Source organism: Phascolarctos cinereus, unplaced genomic scaffold, assembly GCF_003287225.1.
Source record: "Phascolarctos cinereus isolate Bilbo 61053 unplaced genomic scaffold, phaCin_HiC Scaffold_4;HRSCAF=312, whole genome shotgun sequence".
Lineage (NCBI taxonomy): Eukaryota > Metazoa > Chordata > Mammalia > Diprotodontia > Phascolarctidae > Phascolarctos > Phascolarctos cinereus.
Window position 1 is genome coordinate 343,712,553 of NW_027555847.1, and position 18,354 is coordinate 343,730,906.

General features: G+C 40.8%; 1 protein-coding gene across 1 annotated transcript; it reads right to left on the minus strand.

Annotated features, from left to right (window-relative positions):
• Nucleotides 1–145: 145 nt before the first annotated feature.
• ISL1 (ISL LIM homeobox 1) lies at nt 146–9,866 on the minus strand. Its single transcript, XM_020993916.2, has 4 exons — nt 9,548–9,866; nt 6,965–7,251; nt 5,397–5,564; nt 146–2,505 (listed from the first exon to the last, which is right to left on the minus strand). Exons 1-4 carry the CDS (start codon nt 9,864–9,866, stop codon nt 2,389–2,391), a joined length of 891 nt encoding a protein of 296 aa, XP_020849575.2. The 3' UTR covers nt 146–2,388.
• Between the last annotated feature and the right edge of the window lie 8,488 nt (nt 9,867–18,354).

Sequence of the window (18,354 nt, forward strand, 5' to 3'; positions counted from 1 at the left end):
CATTCCCAGAGTTACGAACGCAAAGCAAAACTCCATCTCTGAGAATGGAAGGGTTACTTGTCACACACGCACTGCAGTGTAAGGTAGATTTCATATTTATTGAAAGAGTTGTCAAATATTCCAAACGGCATTACAGTCGCGCATACAAAAATGAATCTAGTTTCCAAGGAGTTGAAAATCGTGGAGGGGCTTCGGAGAAGGAGGGGGGGCCGGGTGGAGCCCTGCTTCCCCTATGGTTGGCGCAGATGAGTTCTACCTAGCCAGATAAAATAGAAAAGAAACTTGTGGGGAGAGTGGAGAGGTGGAAAAGGATAGGAAGAGGGTTGCCTTTGCACAACTCTTGGTCTCTAGCTTATAGCAGACGGCAGTTTCAGATCTGGCTAAAAATCCAGCTGGGGAAGGGGGAGGGGAGATGGAGGGAAAGCTGTGTCAAAAAGATCACACACCAATTGCCCCCCCCACCCCCCTGCCACTGATAGGAGTTGGTAAATCTCGAATTTGGATACCCTGGGGTGCAGGCGGCTCTTCTCCAAGAGGGAGACTTTTCACTGCCGCCACCTACACCCCCTCCCCTCAAGTTATCACTCCTTCGACGATCATTATAGGAAGGAGGGGGAGGAATCAAGGCAGAAAGAAAAAGCAAGAGGCAAGAAAATAACACACTGCTTCCTGGTTGCAGAGAAGCTCCTTCCTTGCCCTGGTCCCCCTAAACCAGGGATGCAACATTTCTCAATCGACTGACAGCAGCCACTGAAAAATAATGGTCATACCTGACTTGCCAAGCAAAATGAATCTCTTAGCAAGAGCTTATACTTGAAATACAGGTCATTTCAACAGACTGAAGCAGGAGAGTTTGGTATACAGCACTTACTTAAAATAATATTTCAAAGCCCTTTCTGAACTGGGCACTGTCCCACCTGGTTTGGGGGAGGGGAAAAGAGGAAAGGAGAGAGAGGAGGGGATACTAAGGAAAAAGGAAGGGGAAGTTAGGGGGCAGGGCAGAGAGCAGCATCTCATTTTTCGAAAACCTGTAACATTATCACAGCTGAGTGCTAACGGCTTCCAACCAGCTTTGATCCAACTATTGAAACCGAAATTTACAAGCTGCACATTAACTACTTGCAATAAAATATCACACCTACTGTACTTTGTCAGGACCTGCATCGCATGCAATCTTTTATTTCCGGGTGCTTAGCTGCTAAGGTGTAAACATATAAAAAGAGGAACCCTGAATCGGAGCACTGATTTCTTTATCTATGCCAAACGTTTATTAGTGAAATAGTCCTGAAGATATAATTCTACATATGGCGCTTTTATTTCACATAATATTTAAGAAAAAAGACAGAACACATAGAATTAGACATATAATTCAAAGACCACGGTACAACCTTTTTCTCTTTTTTTTTTACTTCAGCAAACAAAAAAAATAGTCAAATGACATGAAAAGTGGCAAGTCTTCCGACAATAAATAATAAATTACTTTATAATTTTTGCAATGCAAGAGCAAACAAAAAAAAGTTTCCTTTTTTCCTCTTTATTTCCAGAGAGAGAAAACAGTCGTTTTAACCAATAACTATACACATCTTTGGGGGAAAAGTTCTTGGACAGACACAAGTCAAACACAGTCCCGAGACGCTTGTGGCAAAATAGAGGTAACCTTGTTGCAATGCTTTATAAATTGGTTTTTAAATCTGAATTCAAAAACCTTTAAAGTCGATTCAGACTTCTTGTTAGAGGATGGATCTCAAAAAAAAAAAAAAAGAATAAAAATTTAAAAGAAACCAGCTACAGGACATGCTAAGAGACCCAGGTTTTCAAATAACCCCTTGTTAAAGTCAACTAAAAACACTGCAAACCAATGCAGCTCCACCTTCCTGCAATGAATCTTTCAGCCAAAGAGGCCAGTTTCTCTTCGAGATCTTTTGAAACCTCCTGGAGCTCCTGTTTGGCAAGGCAATGAATGACCAATATAGAAACAGCACCATTCGGGTTAAGATGAACTAGAAAAATCTCTATTTCTGTTTATTCTAGATGTACAGTGAAATGAAAAGGCTTTTTTTTGAGATCCGTGAATATAAATCCTCTACATTTTAAAAATGTCTTTTTTTCAGTACTTCTATGATCATTGGATAGCGTTTTGCTGTTTTTGTTGTTTCAATTGGTTTTGTTTTTGTTTGTTTTAATTCTAGTAAAATCCCATGATTGTCTTCACAGTGTTGCTACCATTTCACCTTGTCATTAAAACAGACTTCGTGCATTTCATGGAGCATCCATTCTCAGATTCAGTTTTCATTAGTTGTGTTGTTAAATACTTTTATTTTGGAGTCCAACATTATAACTTTCCACTTTTTCCGACAGGGAAAAAAAATACAACTGAATGAATGTTCCTCATGCCTCAATAGGACTGGCTACCATGCTGTTCGGTGTATCTGGGAGCTGAGAGGACATTGATGCTACTTCACTTCCAGTGGAATTTGAACCTGGTCCACCTTCAGAAAAATTGACCTACAAAGAAAAGGAAGATCAAAAGAGGCTTGGAAAGAAGAGAGACATTCACATATGTACTTCTGAATAAATATATGTATATTTATAAGTATATATGCCTACTAAATATGTTTTAAACCTGATGTATGATAAACACACATCAATAAGCATATATACATACATACATACATATATACATATATATGTACACATGATATGTATGTCAGAGGGAAAATTCACAGTGATGAATTAAGGATTCATTTGGGCTTATTTGCATCTGTCCTTCAATGAGAGATATGTGTGTATACATATATATACACACATACACATGCATACACACAACTATATATATTTAATACATATATTTATTAAAAGATAGGCACAAAAAAGCCTTAGTTTTGAAACACCCTCTTAAACAGAGAATAAACTGAAAACTTTGTTTTTAGAGCTTTTTTCAAATCATTATCTGTAGCTCACATTTATTGAAGGCTTCTCCCCTCAAGACCTTGTGAGATATTTCTAGGCATTATCATTCCTTAGTTGCAGGTGAAGAAAATGAAGCCCAGAAGTGGGATTGGTCCAAAGTCACACTCTAAGTAGAGGTGGGAATCAAAATCAGTTCTGGACACATAGTGCAGTATTACTATTGCTAGCACCACTGTTTCCTTTGAGGGCTCTCTATTCTAACACTAACTGAATTCCCAACATTATGTTGCATTAAATTATTAATGAGTAAATGTGTTTTCTGTAGTGAAACTATATGGCAGTGTCTCCATGCATGTACACAATAAAATTACCCTGCCGGCTACATGTTGCCCTGGGAGCAGCTAATGTCTTTTTCTCTATGCATCAAAGCGTCTCCCATGAGTTGAGAAATACACAATAGGAATTCAAGTCTGGTGAAGGAATACCCAGCAGATACCCAAAAGGCTGAGACAAAATCCTAAAGAGATCTCACTGGATTTGCCTTCTATCCAATAGCACCTGGAGCTACCACTCTACTCTACTTCATTCATTCATTCATACATTCATTCACTTATTTATTTATTTATTTGTTTGCTTGTTTATTTATTTATGTATTTATATGTATGTTTGTTTTACATTGAACTTTTCCGTGTAATAGCCTGCTACAATGTTAAATTCATTGAATTGCAAAGCAATTCAAATGCTTTTTAAATAATGGGCTTTAAAACATTTCTGGACCAAATCTCCTCCCCTCTCCCACTTCCTACTGACCCCATCTCTTACCTAACATGAAAATATGGGTGGAAAAATTGATCTCCCTGGATCTCTGTTTTGCTTGATAATTCATCTGACCTGGCTTAAAATGGCTAGCCCTCTCAATCCTAATTCCTGTGACTTTAAAAATTTTCAACCCATTAAAACCTTTGTAAAATCACAAAGTTGCTTCTGCAGACATGGCTGATAACAGGATTGGCCCAGCTTAAGGGAAAAAAAACCAGGTCAGGTTGTAGGTAGCCTATCTATACCACTGGCTACTGACCAATTTGCCTACCTATACAATGTAAAATTTACATACAGAGCTAGAGAGGCAACTGCCATAGGGCAAGTGCTATTGCCAAAGGGTATTCTGTTGGAAATGAATGAAGCTCCTTTTGGAGTGAAGGGGGAAGTGTTTTGAAAGTGTTCAGTTTTGTACAGAAAGATTCTATGATGCATTTTTCCTCATTAAAGAAAATATATTGTATATTTATCAGATATGTCTATATGTGATAACAGATTTCTGTAGCACAATAAGGTTTACAAAGCACTACCTTCATAACAATACTTTGAAGAATTATCCCCACTTTACAGATGAAGGAAATGAGACTCAAGAAAGTTGAGTAACTTGCCCATTCTCACTAAGTTTTACAGCCCAGAATCAACATGGATCTACTGACTATAACAGAAGTTTTTGTTTTTGTTTTTACCCCAAGTCACCAAGTTGACTTTCCACCTTTAAGCAGATTACTTAAATTTCCCCAGTCTATTTCCACAATGTACATGTTGGGCTAAAGTCCTTCCTTTCAGCTCTAAGACCTCATTTTAAAATATTCATTTTCTTATATCCCAAAGAATTAAGGCTAAACTCTGACTAGTGAAGCTGAACTGCCAGTCAGCAGAAATTCAATTTAGAAAAGTTTGCACTTTATTCTTCTTTTCCTTTCATCTAAGAAGACTCCTTCAAGCTAAGTAAGGACTGCTAGCATGTATGAATTACAAATACATCTCTTCTGCTTATTTACTTCTGACATGTAGCTCATAAATGAGCATTTCATTTCTATACATGTACTTGAGGCTTTTTGTACATATCAATATCATAATCCTTTTAGCTTAAGATCATAATATAAAGTAGGCAAAATTGAACAATGTTTCTGTGTATATTTCACCCAGAAAGTTGAGGTGCCTGTAACTGGTTTATATTATTTTGCATGGATCATTTATTTAAAAACCCACTTATTTTAGTATTCAGATATATTATAATCTAGAAGCAGGAGTAGGAGAAGTAACTTTATAAAAGGCAAATCAAGTGCTATAATGATTATAAACAAAATACTTCCTCTTCTGGTAACGCATCAAATTGAATTTGTCCCTAAACTACACTTGAGTAACAGAAATACCAGTCAATCTAGATCTTCAAATTATGCAATGCCATATAAAAGACCTGTAGCAGTTGGTTTTCCTCTGGCTTTTCCTCTTCCCCATCATCGCTTTCCCTCTTTCCCCCAACTGCAAGACAAAGCAAACAACTGTCCTTCTTTCCTTCTTTCTTTCCTTCCTTCCTTCCTTCCCCACCTCTCTCTCTCTCTCTCTCTCTCTCTCTCTCTCTCTCTCTCTCTCTCTCTCTCTCTCTCTCTCTGTCATTTCTGTCTCAGGAATTCAGCCCCCTCCAACACAGAGCTGACACTTACCAGTTGCTGAAAGGCAGGCTGATCGATGTCACTCTGCAAGGCGAAGTCACTCAGTACTTTCCAAGGAGGCTGGTAACTTTGCACCTCCACGGGGTTAGCCTGTAAACCGCCATCGTGTCTCTCTGGGCTAGCAGCCACCATCGGTGTTCCTGTCATCCCCTGGATATTCTAGAAACAAGTCCCACCACCCAATCCCACATGTTAATGAACTGGCCTACCTTCACAGTCCAGGACTGCTAAGCAAACAGACCTGTGGACTATCTTATCTCTAGAGCTGCCTTTGTTGACTCAGCTAATCTGCCGTGAGCATGGATAGTAGCTGTGTTTCAGTTTATCCTAATTTCCTAGACTGGAAATATTCTGAAAGTAATTTCAGGTCTGCTTTGACCTTAAACTAAAAGCCTCCAGGAGTTTCTTTTCTCCCTCTCTCCCACCAGGTAAACTAAGAGTCTAACTAAGCTCTTACCCCACAGTGTCCACTCCCATCAGGCAGATGGAGAAAAAAAGAGGAAAGCTAGTCTCTTTTGACTCCAAAAGATGTGGTTTTCCTGGGGGTTTCAGCTAGTTCCCATGACCCCCCTTCCCTAAGCCCAACTGGTGTACAGCTTTCCTGCAAAGTCTTATTTGAGGCTGGCTTCTATTGTGAACAAATGAAACCTAGACGTGCCACAGAGGCCAGCCAGCCAAGTTTAATGACAGTTGCAGAATTTAATGCATTTACAAATAGAACCAAAGGAGTAAACTCAAATTCCATAACTTTCATCCTCCCCACCCCCAAACCTGCTCTTAAAGCTAAGGCCTGGGGACCAAAGCCACTTCCAAGGCCTGAGTTTGATTTAATTAAAAACATAAACAAAAACAAACAATTAACCCCCCTTCTCTAAGTGAGATCACCTCATCTGTCCTAGGAAGTCTGTCACACACATACACAATATGTATTTCTCTATGTCTATGGTGTGTGTGTGACACGTTACTGAGCTGCAGAACACAACAGCATATTCATCCTCTTCTTCCCCCACCTACCTCCATACATGCGATCCAGAATAAAAGATGAGCTAAATATCCTAAAAGATAGGGAGTTCCTGATCCCTCCCTTCTTCTGAGAACCCATCACCTCTTTTCTATTCTGGGATCCACAAAGTCTGAGGAAGAAACAGGGATTCACTTGCCCTGGGGCAACTGTTTGGGTCTACATAGTGTAGCCCAGACTGCTAGAGAGACCAGAGTACCCTAAGCCTCCTTCAAAAAGAGGTCTCCAACAGTCAACGATACCCCTGAGGAACACAGGGGAGAATCGAAGACTGCAAACCATCAAAATGGCACAGGCAACCATTTTGATATCTCTCCTCTGCACAAAATCCATCCCACCTTAGCTGGAAACAAAGCTCCACATGAAGTTGGCTGGGAATGGCCTGGGCTATCTTTGCACTTCAGGCATTTTTCCACTCTTCCTGTGATACAGGCCTCCTTTACTCTCTCCTCTCCCTTTCCAGGCATCTTTCTCCCTTCTCTTATCTCTATAAAGAAAAGGGGGGGGGGAAAGAAGTAATGAAGATGGGACCACTTACAGTTTTATCATTAGGTTGCTGCTGCTGGAGCTGTTTCATCATGATACTCCGCTTTTTGTCCTTACATCTCTTGTTTTGAAACCAGACTCTGATCACCCGGGGGCTGAGGCCAGTCATTTCCACTAGTTGCTCCTTCATGAGAGCATCAGGTCTGGGGTTGGCAGCATAGCAGGTTCTCAAGGTGTGGAGCTGTTTTTCATTAAGGACAGTCCGGACTCGGGTGGTCTTCTCTGGTTGCTTATGGACATGAGGCCGCAAAGCTGGCTGCCTAGCAGAGATGGGTTCTGCTGTAAAAGAAGAGGATTCTTATAGGTAAGGTGAGAGATTACTGCAACCTGGGCTGGGATAACTAGAATTGGGGAGAGAGGATGGCAAAGGGGAGTTTGGGATCAACTTAATCAAGCTTTGCTAATAACTCCTCTTTTTCAATTCAGGGATTTCTATGACAACTCTAATTTCTTTTGTGATCAGATACATAATGGATGGGGGCCAAGGTGAGATGGAGGTGGAAGTTGTTGGGGGAGGGGAAAGGAAAAATAAAATCTGTCTCTGTCCTAAACAGAGGTCAATGTTGAGTAATCTGGGATAGTAAATTTCAACCCCCAGGCCCCAGTCTGGGTCAATGCATAACATCAACACAACAAGGACATTTTTTAAAAAGGCATTTGCCACTTCCCCTTGAAACCTCTAACCCCAGTATACATGTTTCAGTAATATTTCTGCCACTGGCCCTGAGTTTCAATTGAGATCCATTCTAAAGAAAATTCAGGACCTCTGCTTCAATACGCCTGTCACCTATAAGTTTTTGCTTTGAGGATAGAAAGACAAAGATGACTGTCCTGGTGTGTGTGGGTATGGACTGGTTACCCTTGAAGAGACAGCCAAAGGAAGGTAAAGATTTGAAGGTGGGAAATCCTCAGGGAAATAGATGGCAAACTCACTCCAAAGAGAATTTCCCTGGGAAGGAGATAGGAAAATTTTGCCAAAATGCCAAAAATTTACTGTTGCAGTGAGACTCATGTTTACTGAGAAGAGAAGAAGAAGAAGAAGAAGAAAGAAGAAGAAGAAGAAGAAGAAGAAGAAGAAGAAGGAGAAGAAGGAGAAGAAGAAGAAGAAGGAGAAGAAGAAGAAGAAGATGATGATGATGATGATGATGATGATGTTGATGATGTTGGGTGTGTGTGTGTGTGTGTGTGTGTGTGTGTGTGTCTGTCTGTCTGTCTGTCTGTCTGTCTGTCTGTCCCTCTAAGTCCTGATCCTTTTTTCTTTTTAGTCTAATGTTAACTCTGTTTTGAACATTTCAGAATTGTTTCACTCAAAGGAAAAGGAAACTCAAACTATCTGCCCATTGCTGTCTGAACTCAAGATAAATGGCTGTTGTGAAGTCATGTGCCCCATAGCATGATAATATTTTGTTCTCTTCTACTGTTTTCCAAAAGAAAGTATTTGCTGCATACAGCACATGTTGCCACCCTTGTCTCTGGCCGGTATAAGCTCCTTCCAAATCCTTGGCTACAATATGCACAAAGATCTCTGAATGTTGCCCGAAGGCAGAGAGGGGAGGACCATGGTTTTGTCATGTCCTGTGTTATGGGTAGACTGACACTTAAAAACTTCGTACAGCAGGCAACTCTATTCAAGACAGAAAGATTGGTTTTGGAGAACATTCCTTTGCCTCATTGCCCATGGCCTCAATTCCTCCCAACCTTTCTTTGTTCTAACCACCACCACCACCCCTTTTCCTAGGATAGCCCTGCATTCTGCAAGCTACAAAATACTTCATACTTTTCAAGAATCCAGCCCCTATCCCTCTCCCAGACTCAGTCAACTTCCAAGTTAGGGCCAGTCTGAAGTGAACTATGCCAAACTGAAGATGAAATTCTTGTCAAATCACATAAAAATGTTTCAAAGAGTCAGACCTCCTTTAAAAACCAATTACTGCAGATTAGCTTGTTGACAGTTTTAAATTACAGCTCTGAGTGCCGACCTGCAATTATTTAGTCTCTATCTTTTTGGTCACCCTTTTTGTCAAAACGTTGAAAATAAAAACTTATTTCCAACATGGGGCTCAGAAGACTCAATATCCACCAGCTTCGCTTTCTCCCTAGTCTCTTATTTGGAAAAGGAGGAAACTACAAGGCTAAGGGTCTCCACCCCTCTAATTAAGCAGGCACTGAGAAATTACCTGGTGGGGCAGTGAGGAGTGTTTATAGTAAAATATGCTTTGGAGGATAAAAATAATCTGGAAGTTCTATATAGGGTATATGCCTGTGTATATGCACAGACTGTATACACATGTACTCATGCAGAGGTAGGTATGCATTTTGTGATTAATATATATGTATTGTATATGAATGTGTAAGTATAGATTAAGCTTATTTATCCCCATGGAAGAAAAATGTCAAAGAAAGGGAGAGAGAGAGAGAGCGCGAACAACAAAGTGCCTCACTCCATTTAACTGCTGGTCTGTGCTGCTGCAGCTGCTGTTATTGCAGAAGCCTGGATTTCTCCAAAGAGGTGGGTAGGGCTCTGGCCCTGTAGCTTCTGCCTTACTCATGCCATCCCCCGAGGACTGAGAAGTACCTGCCATTTGCAGCGGTCGCGCAGGATGAAGGGGGCTCAAAGGGTCGCCGGCTCCCAGACTGGCTCTCTCTACTACATCGTGATCCGCCCGGCAAAAGAGGCCGTCCTCCCGCAGCGCAAACTCGTCCCCGGGGATGAGCTGACGGCTGCAGGCCACGCAACGGAAACACTCGATGTGGTACACCTTGGAGCGGGCACGCATCACAAAATCGTTCTTGCTGAAACCGATGCTGCACTTGGCGCACTTTATCCCGTATAACCTGAGCGGGCCGCCGGATGGGAGAGAATAAGGTGGGGTAAAGGGGTTCACTTCATTCATTTCTCTGGCTCACCAAGTTTACCACTACTCTGTACAATACTACTATTGCATTAGCATACAGAGGCCAAAAATGGAAAAGAAAGATAAAGGATTCAGTTTTATCACAAAACAGAAACTCTCTCTCTCTCTCTCTCTCTCTCTCTCTCTCTCTCTCTCTCTCTCTCTCTCTCTCTCTCTCCCACGATATATATAGATATATGTATGTATATGTGTGTATATATGTCTACATATATGCATATATATGTATATATACACGTTTCTCTCCTCGTGTCTTCCTCTTCTTTCCTCCTTCTCTCTTTTTACTATACCTGCCTCTACTCTGCACACACTCTGATCTTAGGACACCGTGGGAAATTTCTTAATGTATTAGAAAACTCAGTTCATTTCCCAGTCCCAGAGCTACTTGGGAAGAGGCTGGACAGAGAGAAATGCCAGGTTATGGGTCAGTCTTGCTTGCCCAACCTTCTCTGCTTCCTCCCTCCCCTCCCCCAATTTCGTCAAACCGGAACTTCTCTAAGACTACAGCTAAGGGTATCCCCTAAAGTAGAAAACAAAGGTTGAGAAGAGTGACTGTCAGGCATCTATTCGCAAATACACACACACACACACACACACACACACACACACACGCACACGCACACACACTGAAGGACACCTCTAAGGTGTTCCACGTTTCCTTCCGCACAGCATACAACTCCAGGGGCTTTCTGGAGGTTTTCCTTCGCCACCAACAGAAAGTACCTTCTCCATCCTATTTTTTTTAGTTATCTGCTGTTGCCGCTCGGGCTGGTTTTTAAGTCACTGAAGCGTTTACCCAGACATCTCAGCTTGCACGAAAGCCAGGAGGCGACCGTAAAAACCGAAAAGAAAAGGCACCAAATAAAGACTTCCCCCCTGACATTTCAACACCAACGGGCAAACAAACAAGTCACCTTGTTGGTTTAATCCCGGTTGCATATTCACATGACCTTCTGTCTCTAAAAGCAATGAAGAGGAAGGGGGAGATTCACACCAGAAAAGAGAATGAAATAAAAAAGGGGGGGCCACACAAAGAGAGAAGGGGACTCAAAGAAAAGAGGACATATTCACTGGTGAAAGGATATAGCTACTGCGATCTCCAGTTCAACCTTTACCATTGAACAGTTTATTCCAAAGGCATATCAACTTAAAAAAAAAAAAACGTTTTAACAGAGAAAGGGGGATGGGCGGTGGGTAAGATCGCGTCCTTTTGCAAATGTATGCGTCCAATTAGGCACGTGTGTCTGGAAACAACTGAGAAAAAAAAACCATCTACATCTTCAAGTACAGTGTCTGAAAACTTCTGCTTGTGTTAAGTGAAAGATCACTTTAAAGACTCCCGAGTTCATGTACGAGACAATCAAGTAAACAAGAAAAATATCTCAGTTGTCAAATGTTGCAAGGTTCAAAAGTTTGTTTCCCCGCACCTTAGAGAACTTTTTTGGTCTTTAATGTGAAGTTGATTTTTTTTTCTGAATATAATCAGACACATTTTTGCTTATAGAATGTTAATACCACTTTCCCTCTCCTTCTTTTGACGACAAAAACATATCAAAACTTTTTGACATTGAAATTTCTGCCCCTCTTCTCCCCCCTCTTCATTTTCCCTGTAGAGTTTTACTGGCATTTGTTAAATTGGTCCTATAGATTTGGAAGATGCTTTTTTGTTTATTTCTTTTTAGCCTGAAATGCATCTTAAAATACATATTTCAGTCATAGAGAAACTTTAAGAATTATTTATTATTTCTACAAAAATCCCACCCTCATGGATATTAATGGACATTGAAGAAATTCTTGGGTCAAAAAACTGGGCTTTTTGGTAGACAAAATATAGAGAATAATAGAAACTACAGAGATATCTCATACATTCTATTTTTTAATGCCGTTTTCAAAATCACTCTAGAAAGGGAGAAAACACCACATGTGTTCTTTTCTTTGTGACTGCTACAGAAATTCTCTGATATACAAATAGGGCAAGGGATACACTCTAGGTGAGCAATACCTTAAGTTGGCAGTTCAGCAAAAACTAAAAGCATAGGTTAAAGTTGATTTTAGCAGTGTCAGTATTGGGCACTCATTCATTTTATCAGTTACCAGATTTTAATGTGAGAAAGGAAGCAGTTCCATTATCTAAATATACCAATTGTTCCCGGACAGATGATGGGCAATTTGATCTGCTCTGTCTAATTCATCAGTACAGATAAGATAAGAAAGAGAAGACAGTCAGATGTCACCAAAGGGTTAATATTTAAAAAGATTATATGTCAGTTTTTTTTCTTTTGTCAGAGAATATGTTGGTTCCTTCTTAAATTTTCCAGGGAAAGAATATTTGCCATACAGACAACGAACCTTCTCTTTGGGCTTTTAAAGTTAGTGTTGAAATGTGGCTTATTCTAGTTCCTATATTCCAAGAGCTTATTACAAAGCTACTAGACAGATTTTGGGGGGGGCTCCTATTGTAACTCAAGAAATATAAACTTAAAATTTAATTAAATTGTCTGTATTTCAAAACTTCCAATAATCTGCCCAAGAAGATTGACTAAATCTATTTTTTAAAAAATGTTTGGGAGAGAGGAGGGATCTGTACCAACCCTATATCATACAACGTTTTTCTTTTAAAAAAAATCACTGTGCACTTCTAAAAAGTTAAGTGAATGATATTGCTTAATTCTTGGGATAGCTTTAGAGAGTAACTTTTCACTTTGAACATTACGAGATAAACTCTACGGGGGGGAAAGGCCATCTTTGCAGGGAGAGAGAGAGAGAGAGAAATTAACAAAATAAGAAAGCAGTGTAAAAGGCATACCTGATATAATCTCTTTTACAGTAGGTTTTACCATCCCTAACAAAGCATGTACAGGTCTCGTCCAAATACTGATTACACTCCGCACATTTCAAACATGCCGCATGCCATTCCAAATCCGGAGAAACCCTCAGAATATACTGATCGTGAATTTGATTGCCGCAACCAACACATAGGGAAATCAGACGTTTTTCTGAAATGAAAATAAATACATGATTGACTAACCATTTACTCTCCTACAGAGATAAACACACTTTTAGTGTCGTTCCCTTATAGGGCGTACTCGTTAAGCTTTTTTTTCCTTTTTTTTAAAAGCGTATTGCACTTTTGGATGGTAATTGAAGTGTGCCATCAAAACCTTGACTCATTTAAAAAGGAGGCGGAACATATGTAAAATGCAGATCTGAATAGTCTACATTCGTAAGCCTAGCACGCAATCAAAACCGCTCATTTTGTATTTATTTTCCCCTTTTGCAATAACCACTGGCAAAGCTTATGGACAAGTCAAGTCAAAGAAAAGGTTTTGACTGGAAGCGTTAAGTGAACGGGAGGGAATGTCTACACTTTCCATTAAGCACGCTCTTAAATATAACCCAGGCTCGATATTGTTAGCAAGATCAGACATCAATGCAGTTGTCACCCGTTCTCGTTTGCAAGTCTAATGTTAATTCACATCTCTGGGTATTGTGTGTGCAGGCAGACCTTTGGAGGCTAACCCCCTAAGAGAGCTCTGGATTCCCGTGGAGGGAAACCACTGCTTAGCACCCAAGAACGCCTGGAAGGAGGCGGTGGTGAGAAAGCAGGCACACAAGAGTCATTCAAACCCTAGGTACGATCAGACTCCCCAAGATAAGAACCGATAGCAAGCATGCAGGCACGGAGACAAAGATAAAAAGCAGCTTTCCTTCAAGTCAACAACTCAAGTTCAGTTAGAGCCACCCGGCACAATAACAGCACATTGATTCCAACAAGGTAAAATTTCCTCTTACTTTTTGGTGGATCTCCCATGTCTCCCATATCTGTAAGAGGGTGTAATGTCCACAGTGAAATGGTGGTTGTACAGTTGACTAAAAGACCAGAGAGGAGGTTGGAGCTGTTGCTAAGTGTGAAATATTGGTCACTGTTGTTGCAAGGGTGAGAAACGCTGCAGGGCTGTGCTGCGCTCTCGCTGATCAGTCCAATTTAAGCCCGTGCAGTTTGAGTAGAAGAGGCGCTGCTTCGTCGGACTCAGTGCGACTCGGGCACCTCTCTTCCTTATCTCTTACTCAAACTTCTCTGCTCCAACTCAGCTCAATCTCCATTGGTCTGACGCAAAGCGCGGAGACGTCAACCCTGCGCCTTTCCCATTGGTTGAGAGGCGCACAGAGCAGCTGTTCTGATTATCATATTTCAGTTTCTCTGGTCCTGTGCGCCACTGGCCCGTCGGCGAGCCTGCAGGAGAGGATTAGGAATTCAGAGGCAACTTTCTCAGGGCTCTTGTCCATCTCCCTTGATACTCTATGCTGTGCGCTGCTCAGTCTACCCCCCACCCCTTCCCCCCTCCCTCCTCCTTCCTCTCCCCCTTTCCTTTCTGTCGTTGAATTTTCCCTCTATTCCTCTCGCTTCCTTTCCCCTTCCCCTCCTTCCCTTGCTTCTCCACCGCTCCGGCGAGCCTCTTCGTGGCCCGCTTTTGTGCAGCCGGCGGCGAATGGCTGGTTGGTAGGTCTTCCCGTGGACGAGGTCCCATGTGTGTTAGGAAGGGGAGGGGGTGGATTTTGGAAAGGGTGGGAATGTTGTTTGGCTTCTCCCTTACTTTTGACGCGTGGCCCTGGAGTCGGGCTCTGCAAGCTAGTAGGCAGGCGTAAATAGGGCTCTCCTTCGTCGTGGTGGTGCCAAGCCAAGGGAAAGAAAGCGAGTGGGGGGGGGCAGGCAGAGGGAGGACGGGAAGGGGTCTGCTTTAGACGGGTTGTTTGCACAGTAGTACCACGCTTACCTCCTCCTCCCCCCTCCCCCACCCCATCTCATCCCAAGGAAAGGAAGGTGATACCCTGTTTAGCCGAGAATCAGTATGGAAATACACAGGTAAAAATAAAGTTTTCACCTTGGACTGCTGCTCTCCCGTCCAGCCCTTCTAGAATGTCTGCTTGCGTTTTAACTTTAGAAATAGAAAGACTGGACTTGAAATGTGGAGTCCTAAATTCCTGATCGTCTAACAACAAACTAAACCACCTCGAAAAAACTAATGTATTCTATCACTTCTTGTATCTCTCCTTCTGTCTTTGCCTTTATTTTTAAAACGCACTTGTGCAATTAAGTGGGAGCATGTGCCTTTGTGTACATATATGTGTACATATGTATATACACACATACATACATATGTGTGCGTGTATATACACGCACATATTCTGCGCCTTTTGTCTTGAGTTAAAAGAGTGTGTAGAGGGAGCGTAATATGGAAAACTTGAGCCAAACATTCTATTTCATGAAATGTGAAAATCCTTAAATAATTTACTCTCTGGAAATTGCCTCGATCGAGAGGATCATTGGTAGCAAGTCACCGGTAAATTTTCTACGATCTTTTAAATAAGAAACGTTGTAAGGCCATGAAGCCTCCCCCCCAAGATTAAGTAAACTTCGGAATATTTATTTGATTTCTAATGTGCCTGCCAATTTATCTTTAAAGGACCTCCAAACTCAAACTCTGGAAGTTGTAACTGGAGTCTTACTACCTCCAGAAAGTTCAGTATGTTCGGAAGTTCTTTTCTTTGTATCTTTTGCCCGATCTAGCCTTTAGATAAGACCTCTGAGATCTGCAGGGCTGTCTCAGTTGCTTTGTATGTATGGATATGTCTCTCCAGGGCACAAACAGAAGCGGCAATTTCTCATTGACTTGGCTGGGGTTTCTCCAATGTGTCCTCCTCCCCCAGAGGTCCTTCCCAGTGGCTCCCAGGTTTATGCTTCAACCCATCACCACATTTACAAAAGTTGTTTTAGTTTGTGGTGTATTTGAAATAAAAAGGACAGAACGAGTTTAAGAGATTGCAAAGTGGGGGAACAACCATGAAAAATGATAAATTAAAAGCAATAGTTGTTTTTAAAAAAACACCCTGAGTTTCTTGTCCCTAATGATATTAGACTAAAGGAGTCTTTTGAAAAATTTCACTTTTTAGAAATATGTTTATAATTCCTATTATGAAGAAACTTTTTCCATTAAAAGGGAATTTGGTCTCCTATGAAGATAAACAAGCTAATTACTTTTAAAAAAAAACAGAAGTAAAGGATATGATTTTATTACAACATATTCCATCATCCTGCCTAGTCACCATGGAAGTAAACGTTAGAAAATGCAAGGTGCTGGTTGACTTGCCCCAGAGATTGACAATGCTTCTCCCCCATCTCTCTCACCTCCCACCTACCCCACACACAGTGTGGTGTTTTAGCTCTGTAAACCAATAAGCAATTACAAAGAATTATTGCTGATGATAGCAATTTCAAACAGACAAGCTGGCATGTGGCTGGGGGAAAACCTTTAGTAATGGCCAATTTCACCATAATGGTGGAAGACAACCTGTTTTACTGTTGTCAACCCACGATAACATTGTAAACAAATATTTTCCTAATCATCCCCTAACCTCAAGGAGATCTGGAAATGCATAGAAAATCTACTGGCAAACAAAAAGGCTTGAGAGAGATCAATCCTTATTTTGCTTCTCAATGTATCTGTTCAAAATTTGTGCGGATTTATATTGGAAAGCTCCTGCTAGGCCTTTAACCGCAAAAAAGTTAGGGCTGCACCTATTCTATCTCAATCACAAAATTCGTATAACCACCTTTAATTTGTACTTGAAATATATGTTTGGTTAGTCTTAATTAAACTGTCTTTTCTCAACTCCATTTTATCTCATTGCATATACGTTATTTGTATGTGTATGTGTGTATATATACGTATATGTATGTGTGTGTGTATATATATATATATACATATGTATGTAAAAAATTCTCTCCCTTAAAATAATGTGCTTGTTGTAGACTATATCAAGTGGCGATTAACAATTTAGACTATATATATTTTTCATTCGTACTTGATCGCAGGAGCGACCTCTTGTGTTCAAAGAAGGAATTAATCCTCTTGTCAAAAAGAAAAAGAAAAAAGAAATACTATTCTGACTTCTGTGTATTTTGTTGGATGAAAAATAAATCTTTTTAAATAGAGATATATGAACCTCTTTCCCAAGAAGAGAAAATGAATAATATGAAGCTTCTCGGTAACATAAACTCCATCCCTAGTTCGCCCTTACACACCTTACAGTAACTTGAAAATTTAATGTGCTGGATGTGTTTTATTATACCCCTTCAAAGACTGTAGATATGTATAACCATGAAAGCTCGCACATATAGACACAACGCAAAAGTGATATACCTATCTCTGGGGTCCATGCTCCCTCCCCTACCCTCATGCAATTGTTTTCCTTCTCTGCTTCAAAGTCTAATATTCTCCAAGAATCTTGATGTAAAAGGATGGATTCCTGAAGTTAGATTCCAATCCCAATCTCCCTGGCTTCCAAATAGTTAAATCAATTTTAAATTCCACTCAGGTGCAAGACAAAGCAAAACACACCACACACTTACAAACAATGACAACCACCTTCATCCTTCGAAAATGTGACTGAATTTTAAGCTGGATCTTTGGTGCAGTAAGGGAGAAACCTGTCTCTGCCCCAACAAGCCAGGATTGGGAAGAAAAGGAAGGCTTTGATCAGGCTTTCTTTTTTGCCACCGATTTGCCTACTGCATATTTCGGATTTTGTTCTGGAGAAGGCAAAACTCTATATTTAGCTGGCGCCAGATTCGGGTTTGAGGGAGTGGAATAATGAGTGGGACTGCCAATTTCAATGAGTAAGGTATTTAGAGAAAATATTGCAGAAGGACTTATATTTTCTGATATTAATATTCACAGGATTCAGAAGGCACAAAACAGGATATATACATATATATGCATATTTATTATATGTATATATTATATATATATATGTGATTTATCTTGTAAAGTAGAAATGAATATGTTAACACATCCCCATCCTCTGGCTCCCCCCCCCTTTCCTTTCTGAGTAATCTTCTATCAGGTATGGAGCTACTAGCAATCAATATCTTTCATCACGTCCAGGGGTCAGATGAAATTATGTGCGTTTAAAGAAAGCCACGTATTAACTCTTTGTCTGTCACGACCAGGTATTTTCTATCCATTCTAGCGTTGGTCAGCAGTTTCTAAAATCAAGATAACAGTCCCGTCTAACTCAAAGGGGAAGAGGTTTCTCCTTGTGCAAAGAATTCTAATCATCAATGATAAATTGTTACAATAAATACAGTTGCTTAACAATTTAGCTCCTCACCAAGTTTATTTTCTGTGCCTCTCGTGCCACTGCACTGACTTTATCTGAGTGCTAGTAGCTTTCTGATCAGTTTAAGACAAAGGAAGACTTTGACAGGAATTTGGTTCTCAGTTTAACCCGCCCCACTCAGGCTGCTGAGCCACCGGTCTTAGATCTCATTGTATAGCGTCGGAGGTGAGCAGTCTGCAAAGCGACGCTAGTGCTCTTGAGTCAGTACAAGGTCGCGTGTTACTGAGGGGTAACAACGACACTAGAAAGTTGCATACAGTATTGGTGGGCTTGTACCCACCCTGAACCA

Coding starts and splice junctions, on each gene's coding strand:
- ISL1 (XM_020993916.2), bottom strand. CDS start 9,866: ATGAATGAAGTGAACCCCTTTACCCCACCTTATTCTCTCCCATCCGGC. Junction 7,252..9,547: donor GCGACCGCTGCAAATGGCAG/GTACTTCTCAGT, acceptor CTTCTTTTACAG/CAGAACCCATCTCTGCTAGG. Junction 2,506..5,396: donor AGCCTGCCTTTCAGCAACTG/GTAAGTGTCAGC, acceptor TTTTCTTTGTAG/GTCAATTTTTCTGAAGGTGG.